The 19,372-nt window shown below is 46.2% G+C and overlaps 1 protein-coding gene across 18 annotated transcripts in view; it reads left to right on the forward strand.

Annotated features, from left to right (window-relative positions):
• The window catches only part of Cacna1c (calcium voltage-gated channel subunit alpha1 C), a 604,243-nt gene that overhangs the window by 510,162 nt on the left and 74,709 nt on the right, over positions 1-19,372 (forward strand). For 8 of the 18 annotated variants that reach the window (XM_028753520.1, XM_028753519.1, XM_028753526.1 and 5 more), the window contains 9 exons: positions 494-614; positions 2,322-2,436; positions 3,126-3,246; positions 3,541-3,610; positions 10,137-10,269; positions 10,640-10,769; positions 12,151-12,210; positions 15,974-16,080; positions 18,842-18,929. In XM_028753520.1, the coding sequence (XP_028609353.1) occupies positions 494-614; positions 2,322-2,436; positions 3,126-3,246; positions 3,541-3,610; positions 10,137-10,269; positions 10,640-10,769; positions 12,151-12,210; positions 15,974-16,080; positions 18,842-18,929 (945 nt within the window). Of the gene's footprint in view, positions 1-493; positions 615-2,321; positions 2,437-3,115; positions 3,247-3,540; positions 3,611-10,136; positions 10,270-10,639; positions 10,770-11,947; positions 12,008-12,150; positions 12,211-15,973; positions 16,081-18,841; positions 18,930-19,372 lie in introns of all 18 variants that reach the window. The other 10 variants (XM_028753516.1, XM_028753517.1, XM_028753518.1 and 7 more) reach the window with 3 other exon arrangements.

Raw genomic sequence — 19,372 nt, forward strand, 5'->3', positions numbered from 1 at the left:
AAGCCATACTTTCGTGAATGCTTTGGCATATGACAAAGCTAGAATAGCATGTATTTGAGTTTAAAAACAAATTTATTTATAGGTCAGAGGGAATAATGTATGTATATTGCTAAAACCTTAATGATGGTACCAAAAGATTCTGTTTAATAGACAGGCCGTGGCCTGTCAGTGTCCTCAAGACCACAGGCACCTGATACTGCCACCCAGGGAACTAATGACGGCCATCTCGTATACTCTATATGACGAGCAGCATACTGTGTTGACCACAGTGCCTTTTCATTTGCTAGTGGCCATGTACTTTGTCTGTGGGTAGAGGTTAACTTTCCCAGGCTTGTAGTTCCTAAGAAATAATTGGGAGCCAGAAAAATGAGATTTGGGACATTTCTGTTAATAAAGTGGGACAGGGCAGGGCAGACAGGGCAGGGCAGGGGAGTTTGGGGGTTTGCTGTTGGTCTAACGCTGTGTCCCTTATTGGTGGGAATGTGTCATTCAGATCCTGACCGGGGAGGACTGGAATTCGGTGATGTATGATGGGATCATGGCTTATGGCGGCCCCTCTTTTCCAGGGATGTTAGTCTGTATTTACTTCATCATCCTCTTCATCTGTGGAAATTGTATCCTTTGGTGCTGATGCTGCCCCCAACCCTGCTGCCCCAACTCTGCCTTTAGCACAGTGCCGTGTGTGTGTGCTCCAAGGCCCTGGCTGGGGCTCTGTGCTGCGGCTGCCCATCTGTAGGCTAGTTGGGCAAGACCGATCTTGAAAGAAGTGTGGCCTGGCCTAGAACCACTTCAGCCATAGTGTGGGTCTGGGTGCAGGGTGCAGCTGGGACACGGGAGACAGTGCACCACGCAGTTCTGAACTGGGTCACCCCTCTCTAGGAAGTGTGTTTTGCTTGTAGTCTAAGTGAATGAGGCCTCCAGGCACTGTGGTCTGTGCAGCCAAGCTTACACTAGCTAGGATGTAATACACCTGGAAGTGTGTGCCCTGCTCATTCTGGAGCTACCGAACCTACTCAGATCTCCACCCTGTGCGTTCATCAGTTTTCTCCCTGTAAAGCTGTTCTTGGAGCTAAGGCCATAGGCAGAGCTCCACACGTTACTAAGGGGACCTGCTAGCTTCTTACCTGTCTGAATCAGGAACAGGACCCCAGGGCCTCTTGCCCTTGGATTTTCTTCTCTCCCACTGTTTAAGCCTGTGAGAGTGGAGTCCAGAGCTGGGTGATAAAACAGAAACACTCTAGCCCAAAATTTGAGTGAAATTCTTAGTTTATGTACTTCAGAAATCAGGTGCACTATGCCACCTGCAGACAAAATTGGCATTCTATCAGCTGGGGGACCTCTGGCGCATCAAAGGCCTTCCTCCTCAGTGTATCTGCAGTGTAAGACAGGCAGGAGCATCCCTATCAGTGCAATAGCTGGACCCTTTTACGTGCTGCATTCCATATACAGAATCATTAAAGGTTTTTATAAAGTAGATGCCAAAGAATGTGTAAAAGATGTATTCTAGGCCCTGTCATCAAGATAAAGCCCATTTCGTATATTCTGAGCTTGCAACAGAAGGACAGGAAGTACTGCTTAAAGGGTCTCAGCGAGTTGGCCAGGAAAGTGCACAATAGACCCCTCCTATATGTCCCTGGGTCCCAAGGTCAAGGGTCACAAGTCTTCTAGAAACAACCTCTCTTCTATGAAGTTTTAGCTCTGTGTAGGAAGTGGTGTGAATTTATGAATGCCCTGGGCTGGGTATGGGGTTTAACAGCTTAAGACTTTTCCAGCTATCCCCTCTTTGTGGTTCTCTAGCCCATAGTGTTTCTGTTGGTGGAAAAGCAGGGCTTGGTGCAGGGTGGGAGAGACAGGCAGATGACTGCTTAAGTGAAGAAGTTTTAGGTCTGGCCAGCTCTAGTCAGACTCTCTAGGGGTGTCTGTATACACAGATTCACATTAAAAGCGGAAAGAGGTTCTAAGCCATCTCTTTGGTGCCCTGTTATGGTGAATGGGTCTTAAGAGCAATCTCCTAGAGATGGTGCTGCCTGTGATGTCAGTCAGAGCCAGCTATTTCAGTGGTAAAAACAAATAATGAAATCTAGCAATGGAAGAGCAAGGCAGGCCTGATGCTTCAGACCTGCCCTGCTTCAATCCACAAAGCCAGCCTTGTCTCAAGCACTTAGAAAACTCCAAATAAGAAGGATGATCAAAAGAAAGAGGGGAAATTGGTCTGTCCTGGGCAACTCTTATTTCTGCATGCATATACTCCCCCCTGCCCCTGGTGGCCATCATGCTTCCCAAAACCAAGGGTCGTTTTCTTTAAGACTGGACACAAACAGATATCCTACTGAATGTGTTCTTGGCCATTGCGGTGGACAACCTGGCTGATGCGGAGAGCCTGACCTCTGCCCAAAAGGAAGAAGAAGAAGAGAAGGAGAGAAAGAAGCTGGCCAGGTAACCCTCTAAGCTTAGAATGCCATCTCCACTGGTGGGAGAAAGGGTGGTGCTCCTCTGATGGCCATCCTGGCTGAGATGGGCTGGAGTGAGGCTTCTGCAGTGATGTGGCTTCTCCGACAGCTCCTAGTCAGTGCTCTGTAGTCTCTGCAATGATGGTGCATTTCCCCCACCAGTCCCAGAAGTGAGGAGCCATCCTTTGGGAAGAGAAGCCGTGAGAACACAAGGAGGAGAGACAGGAAAGTCACCCTCAGAAGAAAACCCAACTCCAGCTCAGAAAACAAACCTTTCTCGCTATTTCTGTACCATTGGAGTCTTAGGAAAGCAATAGAAGGTCCTACATGCCATCCCATAATTATCTAGCTAGCACGGTCTTATGCCATGCCTCTGCTGGACACTGAGCAGAGGTCCTCTAGGAACCAATCATGAGACCCAGAATCCTCTGATTTAGAAGGAGAGAAGCTAAGGCTCGGATGAGGTCAGATAGGTACCAGATAGCCAAGGGTATCCCAGGCCTGTGCAGCTTACAGTGGACCTGCAAATGTGATGTGCCCTAGAGAAAAGGTAGCATGTAGACCCAGGGCTGATCATGGTGCCCCTGGACGACCACAAAGAACTTCCTATCTACACTGTCCACTATCATTCCAGTAAACATCCCTCTCTGGGTTTTTTTCCTGCTGACCGGCCAGGACTGCCAGCCCAGAAAAGAAACAGGAGGTGATGGAGAAGCCAGCAGTGGAGGAGAGCAAAGAGGAGAAAATTGAGCTGAAGTCCATTACAGCAGATGGAGAATCCCCACCCACTACCAAGGTGAGGGGCTTCCTTAGGGCTCATGGGCCATCATTACATTGGGGAGGGTCTTCCTGTCTTTTACCTGAGGGAAAGGGAAAGAAAGAATGGGTGAGGGGAAAAGAGAGGAAAGAAAATACACACTGGTAAACCCTCAGCCGTTGCTGATGTTCTGAGGGTCACTGCAAGGTACAGGGACAAAGATACATATTTTTTAGCTCACCCTTGAACTATGATGTAATTCCAAGTCTCCTCTCAGCCCAAGATCCCTGGCACACTTCTAACTGAATTCTTCTTCCTCCCTTGGTTGCCTAGATCAACATGGATGACCTCCAGCCCAGTGAGAATGAGGATAAGAGTCCCCACTCCAACCCAGACACTGCAGGTACCTTTGCACTTCTGACCCTGAGACCGGAAAGATTGTGGGTACAGACTCAGCTATGGGGGAGTGGCCAACCACTAGGAACTGTGGGACTAGTTTCCTCCACAAGTCCCTTCACCACTGTGCATCTCACATCTGGACGTCAGTATTACCTGCTGTCATCTGAGGGAAATGCTTTTCCTGGTTTCCTCATAGTACTATGAAGAGAGACAATACCATATTTGAGGAAGTGTTTTTAAATTATAATTACTTTGACTTATTCTTTTTTAAACTACTATTTTATTGATTTTCTTTAAAGAGGGGGGTTTAGCTCCCCCATCAATGGTAAATTCAGTGTGTGCTACCATTAGGGTAGCTAACATTTCCATCATGCTTAACATATTTAAAATATTTATTAGCCTGTGATAGTTGCACATCTTTTTGGTGTGCAGAGAGGTACATTTATCCACATATAACATACACTGATCAAATCAAGTAATTAACATTTCTATATCCCTATTTTTGGAGACTTTGAGCATTTCCTTATCAAGTTCTTCATAAAATAAATACCAGGCTACTGTGAGCTCCAGGCTCATCCCCCTCCACCGTGGGCAGTAGAATTCATTCCATCTGTGTGAGTATGAACGTGTGAGTGTGAGTGTGGTCTGCCCCTCAGCCTTCCTCCACCCTAAAAGGGTCATGACCTTTTCCACTTGTGTTCACTTTTCACTCAAAAGAGAACATTTTTTAATATGTTTATTTTTTTATGTGTATTGGTGTTTTGCCTGAATGTATATCTGTGCACTGTGTGCATTCCTGGTGTCCACAAAGGCCAAAAAAATTGCATTGGATCCCCTGGAACTGGAGTTATAAATGTTGTGAGCCACAATGTGGGTGTTGGGACTTGAACTTGGATCCTCTGGGACCTAATGCTCATAACCTCTGACCCATCTTTTCAGCCATACCTAAGGAAATTTTATGTCACTTCAAGTATATAGGTATATAAAATACATATACAAATTCAATATTTTCTAATAGTAATAAATTTTATGAAGAACTATCATAAAATGATTCTCCCGATACATGTAATTTTACCTACTATTCAAGACTAATGCAAATTTTCATTACTAATGAGATGGATAGACTTATTTTTTATATTAAGAAACAAATTTGGCTGAATATTTGATGCTTCAGGACACAGAACATCTTCAATATTTCTCACAATTGATCATTATTTTTATTTTATAATTGTCAGTGATAATACTATTTCATATAAAACTGAGTATGAAACAATAGACCTATGCTTAGAGCCAGATATAGGAAGTGTTAGAAATGTCATCCTAATCCCAAACGAAAATTCTTTTCATAATTTTTTAATGACACTCAAGTCAGTGACTCGAACAGCAGTTTTTAAAATCTAGCATTCTAACGTCTGAGAATCCAAGGATAATTTGATTCTTATACTAGAGGAACAATGGTAGTGAAATTTTACCTGTTTCTCACAACTAAACCATTTTGATTCAGCAACTGCAGAAGATTCTGTATGTACCTTACGGTTAGCAGTGGTTTTAAATCTGAACTGCAGTGTCTCAGGCAGGACTTGCTGACATAGTGTGGGGCGGTAGAGCACACAGTGGGAGTGCATGCTGTGTGTTAAAACCTAGGCCACAGTGAAGCTGTGGAACACATAGGCAAGCACTCCCAGAGCATCTCCAATCTGTCTCATGTCTCACCTTTGCTTTTGAATTCTATTCTGGCAACTGCACATTCATAAACCGTTCACTATGGGCAAAGTTTTTGTAACCCCCACATTCATTTACAAGACCCCTTATGGGGTCATGACCCACAGTTTAAGAAGCCGTGCTCCTGTGCCACCGCTGTTTTAAGGTTTCATTACACCGTGTGTATTGCCATCGCTGTCAACTTGCGTATTTTATTAGTATAGCATATGTCACTGCATTATGCTCACCTAATAATAGTCAATCCAAAATCCATCTTGTCATTACCCAGGAGGCATTGCTCACTATGAGGACAGCTGCCATCACAGATGTCCCATTTGTGGCTCCATAAAATGCTTTCAGGTCTCTCGTTGCAAAAGGAACTCTTGCTGACTACATGCTGTGCCTCTGTCTGATGTGTGACTGACAAGGCTGTCTCCTTTCAGAGGGTTTTAAGGTCGGAGGTCCTGGCTCTCCCTCCACCATATACATTCACAGCCTCTGGAAGCCCCATCCTGGCATAAGCCTTCGGCTTGCTTCCTCAAGCTGCCAGTCTGTCACAAACTCCAAGCTTGAAGTCAACACATAGCAAATGACTGTGGATTCAAATGACCTTTCTTCTCCAAACAGGTCAGGCTGCAGTGAGATGATAACCCAGAGAGGCAGGGGAGAGACACATTTTTTTTAAGGAAAGCTGTTTCCATGTTGCTGTGCCTCTGCTGGATTTTTACTGGGTCTCCTAAGATGTGATAGGCCTCCTCCCTGGAAGCTTCCTTTCTCCTTCACCCACATTCCCTCCTCCCCACAGGGGAGATTTGGAGTCTGTGGCTCACCTATAAGAGCAGAGTGTGTCCAGGGTTTGATGCCTTCAAACTCTCAAGGGTTTGTGTGGAAGGCTGCATAGAACATTGAAGACTTGCTAGAGACAATGACTCAATGGAATGGAAAGAGTTCATCTAGATCCCTAATAAACAATTTCTATTTTAAAATGAAGGGTTTTTTTTTAAGGTAATGGGAAGAAAATTGAATATGGACTAGGAGCTAAATTACTTTAAGTGGATTTTGGTTAATCACGTTAGTATAATAATGTGGTGATTCTGTTTCTAAAATACTACTGTGTTTATGTCTAGAGTCTGAAGTGTTTAAAAGTCGCTTTAAAAACATTTCAGCAACTGAGAGCAGAAAGGGTAAGGAAAACTAGATCAGGCAAATGGTGGGGGATGATGAGAGCAGACAAGCAGATGAATAGACAGACAGACAGACAGACAGACAGAGCCACTCTACAAGTCTCTCTACCCCGTGTAAGTTTTTTAAAGTTTAAATAAAATTATAGCAAAAAGAACACAACACTCTTGGCCCCAAGAAAGGCCCATCCCAAGCTGGTCTGGCCTATAGGCTACAGCCCCGTGTATACTATGGGTGGGGACCAATCTGGACTGGAATCTTTTCACAGACATTCCCAGCTGCAGCCAAGCTTGAAACCGCCACCACACACTTCTTCATGTCAGAGGGATGGCAGCGCTCCTGTCTGTGACAGTGGTTTTGAGCTGGGTTGTTCTAAGTTGACTAGAGTGTTGACATTTGCCTTCAGTTTTCTTGGTCCTTACACCCCTTTAACTTTTCTGATGGTCAGCTTTCTGTCACTGAAAAAAATAACAGAGATAGTGACTCTGTAAGAATGAAAGGCTGACTCATTCACAGAGCCAGAGGCCAAAGTCTGTGGTCATTTGAAGGGATAACATGGCCCTTTGGCAAGGCAACATAGGTCAAAGGTTGGGGTCTATGGTTATGTTGCTTACAAAAGCGTGGAAGTTTAATCATTATCAAAACAAGGGGCTCCTGGGCAGGAGGTATGGCTCAGCTGGTAGCATGCTTGTTGGCAATCACAAAGACCTGGGTTCCACCCACAGACCACACGAGCACCACATAAACAGATGTGGTAATACAAGCATGTAGCCCCAGCACTTGGGAGACAGGACAGAGAGATGGGTGGGGAAGGTCAGGGCTTGAAGCCCCAAGCACTCAGGGCATGGGGTAAAGGCTACTTTCTGAAGCATGTTTTCTGAGAAGATATGGTGGGTTTCTGTTTATTTGATTTGGGGTGTTTGTTTGTTTAGTAGGCCAGAATTTTTATGAGATTTTTGTTTATTGCTTTCTGCTTTTTGTTTGTGAGACAAGGTTCAACTGCATAATTCTGGCTGACCTGAAACTACATTGTAGACCAGGCTGGCCTCAAAGAGATCCACCCGCCTCTGCTTCTGCCTCCTGAATACTGGGAGGTGTTTGGGTCTTTTTGGGTATTTGATTGATTAGTTGGTTGGTTGGTTGGTTGGTTGGTTGGTTGGTTTTGGGGGGTTGTTTTTTGTTTGTTTATTTTGGGTTTGTTTTGTCTTTTGTTTTTTGTTGTTGTTTTTTAATGTGAAATATGATTTGTTAATTTTATAAGGAATATTTTTATTAAATGTATTCCTTGACAATTTCATCCATACATGATGCATTCTGGTTACTCTCACCTCCTCACCCTCTTCTGTTCTCTCGCCCTTGTTAGTCCCCTCCCCTTCCCCCTCCAAGCCCCATTCTCATACCCATGTCTCTACACTGACATCCTTGTCAGCTCTGCAGAGAAGGCAGTGAAGGGATGCTCTCTGACAGAGAGCATTAGCCCAGCCCAAAGCACATGGTCTTACAGCTTGAGACCTAAGAAATAAACACACATTGGATGCCTTAAAATCAAAGAAGTCCATTCTCTCTCACTTAAAGTCTGACATCAAGTTTTAATTGAGTCATCCTCATTCTGCTGAGGAATCCTTGCTTGTCTCTTCCTAATTCCTGTGGTAGCCAGAAGTACTCATCTTACAGACCAACTATGCTCATCTCTGTCTCTGTTTTTATTCACGTGGCCTTCTAACTTGTGTGTGCCTTTAAACCCAGGAGCAATTATCGTTAGATGGATGGCCCAGCAGACTCCATCATAATTAATTGCATCTGCAAAGACACTGTTTCTAAGATCATACTCTGGAATCCTGGGTGTGCGTGGAGAATACGAGTCACCCCACTGAAGTTGCTAGCCAGGAAATGATTGGGCTTGAGTAGATAGTTTGATAGAAATTCAGACCAGGGAAGGAAGGAACCGAGAAAGATGCTGAGCACTAATTTCGTATGCTCAGCATCTGTCCTGTGGGTAGAGATGCTAGTGTGAGAGATGGCACTTCCACAGCTTCAGCTGCATGCCAGACAGTGTTCTGAAATACCCATGCACTAGTACTATTATTCCAGCCTAGGCGAGGCTGAGCACGGGGAGACCAAACACAAGAGCCATATTCAGAAAGAGACAGGGCCATGATTGAGACAAGGACATTTCTGGAGCAGCTGCGTTACTGCTGCCTTTCCCAGTGCCTTCTCCCATGGCTGCGGGGAGGCACGCTAAATAGGAACTGTTTGACTCCGGTTTCCCAAAGCTGCACCACTGTCCAGAAGAGCAAAGGAACCCCTTCCCTTGACGTCAGTGTCCAGTGTCAGGATGAAAGGCCTCTTGTTATTGTCTGAACTCTACTCTCCCTGCTCTGTTTTCTGAGAAATCCTAGGAAAATACAGGGAGTGTTGAGGTATAATTTGTTAAGTTTTTGTTTTAAGTGAATTTTAATTAAATTTGTGGTGTGATAATTTTATGAGTGAATATAGTGTGTGGTGTATTCTGCTTACTCTTATCCCACCCCCTACCTCTTCTGCCTCCCTTCCACCCCCCCCCCATCGTACACACCCCCTTCCCTACATTCATGTCTTTTTGTTTGGTTCTGTGACTCATTGAGTTTAGTCAGAGCTGCCTATACAGAGCTTAATCAGAGCTGCCTGCATGACTGTGGCACTAGAAGGGCCCATTGCAGCCTGGTGGACTCTTCCATTGGTATACAGCTGAAGACAATAACTGTCTCTACCTGGAAGCCAATGAAGCTGGTAGTTCAACAGGGAGAAGTAAGGCCCGGGAGTCTCACTCCATTCATGACTCACTAATGATGGGCCCAGTCAACCTCAGCTGCTGTGGGGGATCCTGCTTGCAGTGGCTGTCATACCCATAAGATAACATTCTGCAGCTCCTATTCCTATCTTGGTACTCACAGATTCCTTCCATCCCTTCTTTTGTCGTGTCCCCTGAGTCTTAAATATAAATGTCCTATTTAGGGCTGAGCACATACAGCAACCACGAGCCTCTGCATCTACTTCCATCCATTGCAATTAAAAGATTCTCTGATGATGGCTGAAAGTAACATTTGTTTCTACGCATAAAAATAAATATTTAGAAGGCAGTTTGTGGCCATGTCAACTTAGCTACAAGATAATAGTAAGTTCCCTTATTCGATCAACAGGTGTTTCAAAAAACAGAATTGTCCATAAGGTATTCCACAAGTAAACTAAGCCATCCCCTTTTCTCACCTACAGCTAAGATGAATGGGTAACACCAGGCAATGCCTGGGCTTACCTAGCCTGTTCTCTGGCACCTTCCAACCAGGGTAACCAATCATCTGTTTTGGGATTTCCAAGCATATAGGACTTTCAGTTTTAAAACCAGAACAACGTGAATAACCATGAACACATTGCTTATCCTGCTTACAGCCCCTAATACTATATACTTCCAGCAACATCTGGCTCTAACAGAGGTGGTCTTGGATAGCCCCATGGGGAGGGACAGAACATCTGCCTGGATCAGCATCCTACAGTTCAGAGGCACCAGCGATGATGTCTTGATCCTGCAGTGGGGTGTGTCCAGAAGTGGGTACAGAGGTGGGAGTGAGTGGTAGGGTTGCTGAGAATGGAGCTTTTTTTCTTCCTTATAGGGGAAGAGGATGAGGAGGAGCCGGAGATGCCTGTGGGGCCACGCCCCCGGCCCCTGTCTGAGCTGCACCTTAAGGAAAAGGCAGTTCCCATGCCGGAAGCTAGTGCATTTTTCATCTTCAGCCCAAACAACAGGTGTGTAAGGATGGCGGGAGGAAAAGGAACTCTGTTTCTTCCTGGTCTCAAACCTAGCACATGCCTGTATCCAACCTACAGGAGAAGCCTGAGTGCTCCCAGTCCCCCACAACACCAAATTAGGAGAGTCCTGGACTGTAAATCAGTCGGTCTACAGTTACTCTCCTCTTCCAGTTTGAATGTATGACGTATTCCTATTTGGCCAGTGGTTGCCTTTCATACTTCACTATGTCTATTTACACTAAGACACCATGGCTAAGCAGTACTGAAATCATCCTGCTTGTGTATTAAGACAGAGGAGACAGGCTCCTGAGGCCCGAGTGGTACCCATCTTTCCTGACATGTCTTTCTCTCCCTCTTTCTCACGTAGGTTCCGCCTGCAATGCCACCGAATTGTCAATGACACGATCTTCACCAACCTCATCCTCTTCTTCATTCTGCTCAGCAGCATCTCTCTGGCTGCTGAGGACCCCGTCCAGCACACCTCCTTCAGGAACCATGTATGCACTCCATTTTGTTCTATGCACCCTGTCCTTCTGAGAGTGGGGCAGGCCCACAGCTTCTGCTGCTGCCTTCGTTGCTCAGTTAGCAAGCCTGTTGTGAACTTCATAATCCGTATAGAGTGATGATTCCTTTAAGAGATTAGGACTTTGTTAGAAAACCCAGCCTGGGATTTTTCCCTAAGCAAGTGAGCATGTACCTAAATGCATCTGGCTAGTTGATTAATGGACAGTGGTCAGGCATCTTGTTGCCTGTGGATGTTCCCCAGGAAGCTCAAGTTGCCTGTAAGTCAGCAACGAGGCCACTGGTTTCATGCTCTGCTCCCGTTTCCTCTGACCAGGAAGGAACGTTGGCAATTAGGTGCCAATGGTACAGCTGACATTCTAAGAAAACTGTGGTCATCTTTGATAGTAGAAATCTGATTGGAGCTACCCAAGAATCTGGTGATCAATATTAAATACTAAAATAAGAATTACTCTACCTCAAAAGCCCAAAGCTTTGTTAAATCTCAGCCACATAGGCATGAGGAAAAGAGCCACTGCTCCAAAGCCATGTTCATAAACAAAGCTCTCAGCTCCAGGATCCTGCCTGGTCCAGGCTGTCTTGCTGAGGTCAGCAGGAGTGGCCTCAGCCCTGATCCATCTCCCAAGATGAAATCAAGTATCAATCAGCTTGTCCTCAACCTGGGCTGACCTGGAGGACTTCCTTCCCAGGGCCCAAGGCCATGACAGCAATGGAAATGTCCTCCCATGTGAGCATTTGAGTGGCCCAGCAAAAACAAACCCATTCTCTGGTCTTTTGACCAACATCCCATGGTCTACTCTGGGTTTGTTAAGTCAATTGGGTTGATGAAAGAAGCATCCCAGCAGATGCTGCTTACACCCAGTTCCTGCTGAGGCCTGCCCTGGAAGCTCCCCATACCTGCCTGCAGACACCACATCCCACATCGAGCCAGAGCCACCTGTGCTAGCCCTGAGTGGGAGCTAATGTTGAGAAGTCTTTCCTACCTGTCTCCTCACCTGTCTCCATGTGCAAAGGCTCTGGTGGTGTGGTGGGGCGGGGATGCACCTTGTTTTGAAGTGCTTTTCCTTTTCTGGTGAACATCCACTGACCTCTCCCCCTGCCCTGCTTGTGCCCCGCCCCCTCCCTCCCCATCCTGTTTGTTTCTGTTTTGCAGATTCTGTTTTATTTTGACATTGTTTTTACCACCATTTTCACCATTGAAATTGCTCTAAAGGTAAAGCCCCGCCCCCCTCTCTCTTCCTTCCTCTCTCTGCCAGTCCCAGCTCTCGGCTGCTGTCTGTCTTGTCGCTAACACATGCTCCTGTTGGTGTTGGGTGCACTCCCAGAGCCACTAATCCAATTCTGCTTATTTTTCAGATCCTAGGCAATGCAGACTATGTCTTCACTAGTATCTTTACATTAGAAATTATCCTTAAGGTAATGCTCCCCTGAGCCATGTGTCTCTGTCTCTCTGTGTCTCTGCTCTGTCTGGCTGACTCTTCTGTCCCCTTCACTCTCTGATTCTTGTGCTTCACTTCATGCCACCACTTTGTCCCAGCTCCGATGCCAGGAGAAACCTACCCTACCACACCTCTCCCTTCTGCTCACTTAGCAGCAGTTCTAAGGCCTAGGAAAGTTACATGCTGGCTGTGTCACTATGGGTGCTGTGCCATCACTGGCTGAGCATGGTGGCTGTCAGCGGTGCTCAGTTCACATGTACCTTCTACAACAAGTCGGTGGCTGAGCCCTACTTGAAATTCTCTCTCCCTCCTCCTGCATAGAGAAATGCCACACAAGCTCTAGAAAGGTGAAACCTCTGGAGCATGAAGGAGTCACTCTGGCCCCTCTCTTTTGTCATCAACACCTTCCTCCTAACCAAGGCAATCAGAAGGGCTAGGCAGAAATTGGGGCCATGTAACACTAATGGTGGACCTGAGGCAGGGTTGGGAGCCAACATCCCAACTGAATCCTATAGCCGACAACTAGAGATTGTCTTTAACCCTTTGGTAACCTGCTGCTCTAATCCTCTGATAACCTGCAGCTCTGATGAGAGGCCCTGTTATGTATATGTCTGCACCTATAAATCAATGCATGGCCTTGACAGTGCACCTGGGCTGCGGGACCTTGGGTAATGTTGGCTTCTCTCTGAGCAAGGTGGAGATTCTTCACCCTTGCACAGAACAGAAGGGTCACAGTCTCTGAGCACAGGCTTCAGCTTATCTTCCCAGGACACTTACCTGGGATGCCCTCTCCCAAGAAGCTCAGGCTTCTCTTTAGCTCATCCTTGGGGTAGATACAAGCTGATGTCCACTCTGAACCAGTGCCAGTGACAGACCTCTTTCCCTGATGAAACCCTCATATCATGCCCAGCCTCTTAGTGGGCTTGACATTTCTGCCTCATCCAGATATAACTTGAGTTGGGAGTTTCTGCATGCCTCCCAGGGATGTCCTTACACCTCAGAGGCTCAGTTTGTGGACCCTTAGCTCCCCTTGCTTACCAACCGCGTGGCTAAGATTTTTCTTTCCTGATCAGAGAGTGTAGACAGGGGACAGCGTCCCTTTCCGGGATGAGCTGCTTTGCTGTCGAACCCTAGACTCAAGGTCGCATGCAGGTACTAAGAGATCTTTCCCAGGACACAAAAATCTCTGAGGTCCAGTTCTCAGGAGCCCGTGCCGAGCTTCACTTGAGGATTTCAATGGTGCTTTCTCCTTAGGATTGCCATGCAAGCAGAAACTCTTCTCAAGCATTGCCATGGCAAGCCCTTCCCCCACTTCTTCCTTCTTCTGCTTCCGGTCTCTTTTATGCTCACTGTGCTTCTGAACACCCTTCCCATCATCCCCTCTGCTTCCCACGCCTCCCACACCTGGGTTTGTCTGCCCAGCTGGGGGGGCCCTGTATCATGCCAAGGCACTGACTGTGATGGTGCCCAGAGCTTCATTTGCTCTAAGGGACTATTGAAGGGTCTGGAGCCATTTGTCTTTAAAAGGACAGGTAGGAGCACACTAGCTAGTCTGAATAATGGAAAAGACTGTTCCAGAGAGGGGAAGCAGACTCAGGACCAGCTGTGAAAATGACAAAAGTGAGGGGAGGATTTCTCCCTAGAGGTACGCCTTGAGAAATGTCTAGGAGTGGATGGTAAGAGACAGCTTCCCCTCCTGCTCAAAGAACTTGGAAGCTTGGGTCTCCTGGCATACCATACCTTTCTTGGTATATAGATTCTTAGTCTCAGGCCTTTCCCGAGAAAGGGCTTAAAGCTTTCAGGAAGCAGGGACTAGGTGGGTGACCATCAGTAGCACAAAGGTAGAAGGCCACTTGTACAGGTACCTGGACCTGGCATTTTCTGGCACCATGAATCCACATAGACTTGAAAAAAAAAATGTTCTCTCTTTCCAGTATCTCCTTGTCCTTTCTCATAACCATTCCTACTCTGCTCTTGCCTGGGCACATGTCCACTGCCCTCACCCATCCCTCTCACGCATTCTGAAGGGCTGCTCTACTTCTAGGGCCCAGGACAAAACAAGCCCAAACTCAGGAAACAGAAACTGTGCTATGTGCCACACTCTCCCCCTGTCCAGAACTTTCTGGTGGATATGAACTGTGGCAGCCACTTAATTCTGCTCTCTGGGATCCAGGTCTTCACAGAGACATAGGACAGTGAGCCCTCCAGATTGTAACCTTCAGGAGAGATCTATAACCATATTACCCTAGAACCTTTTATGTAATCTCCCCACTTCTAAAACCTGCTGCAGAACACAGCTTCTCCGGTCCCCTGTGATCTCCTGCTGCAGGAGATAAATGGCAAGAATTAGGTCGAGAGAGCTATTTTTGCCAATTTCCCCATGTTGGCTCTTGTGTTAGTCTTTGGGTGTCCCACCCTGGACATGCTCTGATTCCAAAGAGAAAATCTGGACTCCAGATGACCAGGAAACGTCTCTTGGTCTCTCAACCATCAATCCTACATTTTTTTCTTAGGCAGATGCTTCATGACCTGTTGCTTTACATGGGCTCATCCTGGGTAACATGAACCTTTACTTCAATCAGCAAAGTGTGACTATACAGAATGCACAGGTTTTTACAAGTGGTGTTAGCACAAGAGGCAATGTTAGCCAGATCCTGTAACAATAATCTTACATGGTCTTGTTTTGAACATTTTCAGAAAATGTTCCCTCTGCTTTGCTGTCTGATCCTCGAAAAAATGTCAATATCACTCACACTTTATACATAAGAACACAGCTTCCTTTGTATAGGAGGAATATAGATTTCAGACCTGAGCTATTGCAAAGGAGAACACATCTGTGGAGCATGCTATGTGCAGAAACAAGTCTCAAATATTTTATATATAATTTCTCCACTGATACTCACAACCCAAGACACAAGTGTCAACATGATCTCAATGGACAGATGAGGAAAATGAGCCACAGAAAAGCTAATGTTTTTGGATGAAGTGCTTGAAATATACTAGAGTTGGGATTTGAGTCCAGGTCATCTGACTTCAGAGCTTGTATTTTACACCTCTAAACATAGCTCCTCCTCATTAAAGGACCCCAGATCCAGTCTAGAAACCAGAATGTAGCTAGCACTAAGTTTACGCAGTTGTCAGAGATCCTAAGCGCTACCGAGACCTGGCTGGAGAGAGAGGCTAACGAGTTATTAGTAGAACTCACTAGACTCTAAGGAAAGCTGACCAGCTTGCAGAAGACAGACATTTTGTAGAGTGGTGAAGCCAACTAAGTCCTGGAGAAATCAGGATGATTGGACATCCATCTGGGCATGTCTCATCCTTCCCTTGATGCCTAGGGTCTCCACTGACCCTGGGGGTAAAATACGGAAAGGAAATTAGGACGTGTGCACGTAATGATAACCTATGAAGAAACAGCAAAGGTCCCCAAGGGCTAGAGCCATGTTGGCCTGGGTGTGAAGGACAGCAGAATGTTACAGAAGCATGATGGTGCCAATCTGAAAGGGCTTTGGGTTGAAGGACCTGATGCTTGTCCAGAGCTGGGGAAGATCTTTGGTGGTTGAGTGAATGGCTGCAGGGGTTTCTTGGCAGTGTGTCTCCTTCAGTCCTTCCTGCTGTCCCTGTGCAGTGCTTGGGTTCTCCCCCTGGGATGCTGATGCTGTAGGCAGGAAGCATGGTGTCTGAATGTTGTCTTTGAAGTTTGGGCAGGTCACTCATTCATGTTCTCTGCCTCCCTGCAGATGACTGCTTACGGGGCTTTCCTGCACAAGGGCTCTTTCTGCCGAAATTACTTCAATATCCTGGACCTGCTGGTGGTTAGCGTTTCCCTCATCTCCTTCGGCATCCAGTGAGTCTCCTTACCCAAGATGGGAGCAAGCAGCCAAAAGTGGATGTCAATGAAGTCAGCAGAGCTGGGGGTTGGGGGATTCTTCCTGTGACTATGATTGGAATGGGGCAGGGCCTAAAATACCCCACAACGTTTGATTCTTCCTTCTCCTCCCCCTCCTCCCCACCTTCCTCCTCTCCCTCTCCTTCCTCCTCTTCCTCTTCTCATTTATCTTCTTCTTCTTCCTCCTCCCTTCCTTGTGGTACTTGGGATTGAACACAGGGTTTGACTTGCTAGGCAAGTAAGTGCTCTGCCATAGAACAACGGCCACAGATCTGCTTGCATTTATTTGGCATACGTCACACTAAGTTGCCAGGGCTGGCCTTGAACTTAAGATTTTCCTGCTTTAACCTCCCGAATAGCTAGGCTTATAGGCCTGCACCACCAGGCCCTATTTAATTTCTTATATCTGTCTCTTTCATGATCTGACACTTGAGGTATATTGACCCACCAGAATTTGTCTGAATGCCTAAATTTTTGTCATAGCAGGTACAGGCTTTTTTTTTAAGAGACAAATATCTGTATTCCCTTTCTCTGCCTGAGTTTCTCTCGCTGTCTTAAGCCCTGAGGCTGCCCTACAGCTGCCCAAACCTGCCATTGCTATGACTGCCCTGGCCTAGCTCAGCCCCTTTCATGATTCCCACCTCTGTCCTTGATCAAAGCATGAGCACACACGTGCGCACGCACACACACACTCACACACACACACATACAGAGAGAGAGAGAGAGGGAGAGGGAGAGGGAGAGGGAGAGGGAGAGGGAGAGGGAGAGAGAGAGAGAGAGAGAGAGAGAGAGAGAGAGAGAGAGAACTAGGGAGTATACACATTTGTGATATATAAAAAGAAAAGGGAGAAGAGAGAGATTGAGGAGGGTGGGGATTACTGATTCTTAATCTTAGCTGCACAGAGGAACCTGCTGGGTGAGTTGAAAATAGTCTACAGGGTAATTCTGATGAACTGGTACAAGGCATGAGCTCTAAAGCGCTCTAGCCTGATTTCCTCTAAGGTCAAGTATCAAACACTGCTCAGGCTTGAAAGAAATTTGACTCTGAGTTGCTGTCTATTCCAACAGCTGTGATTATTAATCGTACACTCTTGAGTTTTAAAACATTTTCACATATGTATTCATTCTTCCATGGTGTACACACACACCTACCTATAAGGTAGTCAAGGAAAATGCTACTATAAAATGCTATTCTAAAATTTGGTGTTCAGGTCATTGGGAGATTTATCCAAGGCTATATATACCAAACAGAGAAAGCCTTGTATCCCTAGCACATTGGATCTTCCTTCCCAGGGTTGGTTCACGGTTAGCCTTCATGGTAACATGAGGGACAGTGAAATTGAGGGCCTATTCTTTGATCATCAATTATATTACCCCAAATTTCTCTGGGACCTAGACATCTAGAGTCCCATCCCAGCACCACCACAAATCCCCATGTCACTTTGAACCAAAGCTTCCTCTTGGTTGTTTTGATTTTTGTTTTCTTTTGTTTCTTCCATCTGTCTCTTATATTCCTTCTATTGTGATTCAGTGCAAACTGTCTGCCTCCTGGTGATGCTTTGGGAACAGTGATAGATAAGAATGTCCTTTGTGTCTTTTGAAATAAAGACCCATGAACCAAGAAGTTGTATTTCTGCACTAGCTCCCTCTTAACACAGGAAGAATAAAACCAGCACTCCCTTGCCCATCAGACTCTCTTTTGGTCCCAGGGAAGTTTGAGTCCCCTTGTCAAGTGCTAGAGAAGATGCTTTAATTAACACCTCAGGTCAGAGAACACTGCAGAGGCCACTCAACCTCTGGATGTGGTTGGTGAGTTCCACTTGGGTGGGACCCAAAGAAGCCATAGGCAGCCATCTAGCTGACTTCCTGAAGGGTTTGTAGGAGTCTTTGTCTCCACTCCCCACCAGAAAGAAGCCATAGACTAAGACTCCCAGTTGTTCTTCTCTGACCTTGGCATTCGATGTCTCTTGGAACACCACTGTTTCTTGGAAGCCTGAGCATGTCCTGAACCATGGTAGAATATGCACACTGTAGTGGGCAATGGCCTGGTTATTATATATGGAAATAGTCCAGAATTCCTTGTACATATCTATAAGCTCTGACCATAAGGCCAATTTTCACTGTTGTTCATTTGGTATGTAGTGATGTTGAAGGTAGGAGAGCAGACACACCATTTTACTTAGAACTCTCACAGTATATGCCCAGACCCTCCTCTTTCATCTCCACAAATCCTTCTTCACTCCTGAAACAATCCTAATTGCTGCCCCATTTTCCAGATGAAAACTAGGGCACAGAATATTAAGAACTGTGTCCTGAGTGGTTTGGCTGGTAGGTAAGAGCAGTGGGGACTGAGTTCAGGTCTGGCTTGTTTTCCTTGTCCTTTTTTGACACTGTAGATCCCTGTTAAGTCACATATTGTATTACTAATGACTTGGGTTTTGTGACTCATCCCTATCTACCCTGTGCTGGAAATCAAAAGAAGGCCTCAAGCATGCAGACTACCCAAGCTGGATCCTCACTTCTCCTTCTGTGTCTTTACTATCAGAACTGCCCCGGGGTCACAGAGACCCCAGACCTTAGCAGGAAGGGATAGTTCTCAGTCCCCAAGACAGAGTCTGCATTTTTTTTAAGTCCGTCTAAGATATCTGGATAACATCTCCAAATGTCATTCTCTGCTCTAACCCAGATATGGGAACTTACCACCCTGTTTTTCTCCCAGGTCCAGCGCAATCAACGTTGTGAAGATTTTACGAGTGCTTCGAGTCCTCAGGCCCCTGAGGGCCATCAACAGGGCCAAGGGGCTAAAGGTGAACTGGGAGGGTCTGGGTGGCCAGTCATCAGTGCAGTAAACATTAGCTATCCCTCTGCCTGGTGGAAGCTGAGGTGAAAGATGGGCTGCAGGATGGAGAGAGAAGTGTCTACCACTTCAGAGTCACTCTCTTAAGCAAAGTATTTCAACGGGTAACGACCTAGAGATGCATAGTAACTTGGGTGACTAGTCGGTCTTTGTGTACCTGACTCTCAGTAAGATGGACACTGGGGGGAGGTTGTCTCAGTGATGTGTTCATAAAAAGATAAAGAGATAAAGAATGTGCGTTCTATGGGTGTGCGGTAAGGTATGGCGGAAGGGGCTGTCTCAACGGGCCCATGCCAACACAACGGTGTAGCAGAGTACAGTTTATTCAGAGCATGGAGAGGGGGGTTAAGAGGGTGATAGAGGCAGAGAGAGTGGGGGAGGGAGGGAGGGAGG

This window comes from Grammomys surdaster, unplaced genomic scaffold (assembly GCF_004785775.1).
Source record: "Grammomys surdaster isolate TR1022 unplaced genomic scaffold, NIH_TR_1.0 125950, whole genome shotgun sequence".
In the NCBI taxonomy this organism is placed as follows: Eukaryota; Metazoa; Chordata; class Mammalia; order Rodentia; family Muridae; genus Grammomys; species Grammomys surdaster.